At 52.0% G+C, this 3,635-nt stretch overlaps 1 protein-coding gene across 1 annotated transcript in view; it reads right to left on the reverse strand.

Annotated features, from left to right (window-relative positions):
* The window catches only part of ETH_00024665 (AFL091Wp, related, related), a gene marked incomplete at both ends in the record, with an annotated part of 2,213 nt that extends 1,121 nt beyond the window's left edge, over positions 1–1,092 (reverse strand). Inside the window, one exon of the mRNA XM_013375044.1 lies at positions 585–1,092. Within this exon, the coding sequence (XP_013230498.1) occupies positions 585–1,092 (508 nt within the window). The remainder of the gene's footprint in view (positions 1–584) is intronic.
* Positions 1,093–3,635: the final 2,543 nt, after the last annotated feature.

Genomic DNA, 3,635 nt, shown 5'->3' on the forward strand with positions numbered 1-3,635 from the left:
CAGCCACAACCACAATCCTAATCCTGCCCCCAATCAGCAGCAGCAGCAGCAGCAGCAGCAGCAGCAGCAGCAGCAGCAGCAGCAGCAGCACCATTTGAATGCCGAGCTGCAGCACAGTGGGGAGGCTGAAGAGGCGCTGGGAGGCGTTGAAGAGGAACTCGAGGGAATGGCCCAAACGCTCCAGCACCATCGCGTGCCACTCCCCCTCCAATCCGTACCAGTAACACACTGGAATCCCTACTGCAGCAGCAGCAGCAGCAGCAGCAGCAGCAGCAGCACGTGAAGCAGCAGCAGCAGCAGGTGATGCAGCAGCAGCAGCAGTCGGAGGAGGACTAGGAGGAGCAGGCGGAGTGGTGGTAGTGGGAGTAGTAGCAGCTAGCAGATTGTGCAGCAGCAGGTAGTGCAGCAGCAGATAGTGCAGCAGCAGCAGCAGCAGCAGCAGCAGCAGCAGCAGCAGCAGACGGTGCAGCAGCAGCAGCATGAGTTACATCAAGATGCATCAAACGAAAGCGAATTAAAAATTAAATTGAATTAAATGAATTAAATGCATTAAATGAATTGAATTAAACTGAATTGCTGCTGACTTCCTCCCTGAAGAAACTTGATAATTCTTGCTTCGTACAGCAGCTGGGGGTGTTTTGTTGCAGCAGGTTCCAACTTAATGGCCACTTCTTTTCCTTTTAAATCCACTCCTTCATAAAGAGCTCCAAAAGATCCACTTCCGATTTTTCTGCCAACTTTGTAGACTCCGTTGATGCATGCAGGTGCAGCAGCAGCAGCAGCAGCAGCAGCAGCAGCAGCAGCGCCCAGGCCCACGCGCGACAGCGACGGCACGCCGCCCGCCGCTGCTGCTGCGGCCACTGCGCCCAGCGCTGCTGCTGCTGCTGCTGCTGCTGTTGCTGGTGGCGACGCGCAGGCCACTGCGCCCCCCCCAGCAGCAGCAGCAGCAGCGCCCCCGGCTGCTGCTGCTGTTGCTGCTGCGGCGGCTGCAGCAGCAGCAGCTGCTGCTGCTGCTGCGCCCGAACCAGACACCCCACGCACGCCCCCTGCTGCTCCCCGAGTTCCGGGGGCAGCAGCAGGGGGCGCAGCCATAAGCAAGAGCTGCTGCTGCTGCTCCAACCCCTGCTGCTGCTGCTGCTGCTCCTGCTCCTGCTTCTGCTGCTCCTGCTGCTGCTCCCGCTGCTGCTGCTGTCAGCCCTTCTCTTCCTTATTCCCAAGCCTCACATTAGCACACCCACCGCCGAGCAGCCTCCAAAGCAACAAATGCTGCTGCTGCTGCTGCTGCTGCTGCTGGGCTGTGAGCTGCAGCGCGAGTGCGGAGTTCCTTTTTGCTGCTTTTACTTTTGCTTCTTCTCCAAATCCGTTTTGCATTTATTTGGGGTTTGAGCAGCAAGCAGCGCAGCGGCGTCCACAGAGCCTGCTGCGGGGCCCTAAACCCTAAACCCTAAACCCTAAACCCTAAACCCTCGAGGCTGCAGCCCCGGCTTAGGCTGCAGCGGAGGCAGCTGGCGGGTCCGGGAAGCTGCTGCAGCGCAGCAGCGCAGCAGAGCAGCAGCGCAGCAGCAAGAATGAAAAGCTGGTCAGTGGGAGCAGCAAAGGCTGGGGCTGCTGCAGGCCATGGGGGCTTGTGGGGGACAAGAAGCAGCAGCTGCTGAAGAGCAGCTGGGGAGAAGGAAGCTGCTGCTGCTGCGGGTCTGGGGGTGATGCTGCCGCTGCTGCTTTTGCTGCGGCTCTCGCTGCTGCTGCTGCTGCTGCTGCTGGCGAGCTGCAGCGGCGCGTCGCTGCGGAAGAGCCTCCGGAGTTTGGAATTTGCAGAAAGATTTGGAAAGGAGAGGAGCGGCGGGAGAGGCGGTGAGTGGCGTGAGGTGTACAGACAGCTGGGGCGGCGGCTGCAGAACCGCCGGGTGGGCGGCACGGCGGCGCCCGGCGGCGGGAAAAAGCGGAAAACGACGGAATTAATTTGTTGTCTGCATTTATTAAACTAAAACTGAGCTCTACGCAAAGAATCAGACAAATTGAGCCGCGGGAAGCCTGCAGATCGCAGCACTGTTAGCTGCAGTTGTTTGCCTGAGCCCAGCGGCGAAGTCGCGAGGCAAAACCCAAGCTGTACGTACACCCCAACGCCGCAGCCGCCGGAACTCCGGACTCTTTCTCCGCCATTTAAATGTCATTTTAATTCTCGCGAGCGAATTTAAACTTCTTTTTTCCTTTAACATCTGTCTAACAGCCGCTGCGTCGTGCAGCTCCCGCGCGGCCTTGCCGCCGCTGCCCGCTGGACTCCGCGCCGTCCGCTAGCCCCCCGACTTCCCTTTTTCTCCTTCTTTTCGACACTTAAATTCTTCTTTTAATTTCTAAAATTTAATTTTAACGCAATTAGCGCCTCCAGAGCTTCCTGGGCAGCCCCGCAGCGCCCGCCCAGCCTCTGCATGCACAGCCTTTGCCCACAAACTCCCGCTGCGCTTCCCGCTGCAGCAAAACTCAAACCACCCGACCACTGGTCACCCGCGGCAGCTAGCTGCTCCCCCAGCCAGCTGCAGCGGCTAGCCACGGCTAGCCACGGGGCCCCACGCGTGTCTGGGGCCCCCGAGGGTTTAGGGTTTAGGGTTTAGGGTTTGGGGCCCCTAGGGTTTGCAACTGGCGCTTTAAGCGGGTTCGCTGCAGCCCAGAGGCCCCTTTCGAATAGATGAATGAAGCAGCAAAAAGCAGAAACATCTTTTATTCACTTTGTTTTCCAAAATCCAGAAACTCCCAAAATGAATAGAACAAATTAATGACAAAAAGGCTTTTCCCGCCTCCGGCGCTCAGGTGTACGTACACCCCAGCGCCCGCAAGGCCGCAGCCCTCAAGGCAATTTGCTGCTGCAGCTTCTTCACTTTTAAAATGACTTTTAAAACAAATAAAATGGCAAAAGACAAAATAGAAGAAGTTTAATTCTTTTCCAGCTTTCGCAGAGCTGTCTGTACACCCCAGATGGGTCCTAGCATACTAACTAAATAACGAATTAATTAATTAAACAATTAGTTAATCAACTGACTAATTAACTAATTAATTAATTAATTAATTAATTAGTTAACTAATTAACTAACTAATTAATTAATTGACTAACTAATCAATTAACTTATTAATTAACTAATTAATTAATTGATTGATTAAATAATTAATTAGTTAATTAATTAACTGCAGCAAACGAGAAACAAATAATTACGATGGCAGCTAATTGAGGCAAATAAGCCAAACAACCGAAAGATAAATTGAATTCAATGATTAAATAAAAAGTAAACGAAATTAAACTGAACAAATAACAAATAATTAGATTAAATTAATAATAAACAAATTAAACTAAATAATAAACAACTAAATTAAGTAGATAATAAATAAATAATAAATAAATAATAAATAATAAATAAATAATAAATAAATACTAAATAAATAATAAACAAATAATTAAATGAGTTAAGGAAGAAATAAAGCTGTTGTGTTGCACTGCAGCACGACTCGCTCTGCGGCGCCTTTTTGTCTCAAGAAACCTGAGCTGTACAGACACTTGATGCTGCTGCTGCTGTTGCTGCTGCAGCCCCTGCTGCAGTTGCTGCTGCCGCTGCCGCTGCAGTTACTGCTGCAGTTGCTGCTGCTGC

Source organism: Eimeria tenella, genomic scaffold (assembly GCF_000499545.2).
Source record: "Eimeria tenella Houghton genomic scaffold, Eth_scaff25, whole genome shotgun sequence".
Classification (NCBI taxonomy): domain Eukaryota; phylum Apicomplexa; class Conoidasida; order Eucoccidiorida; family Eimeriidae; genus Eimeria; species Eimeria tenella.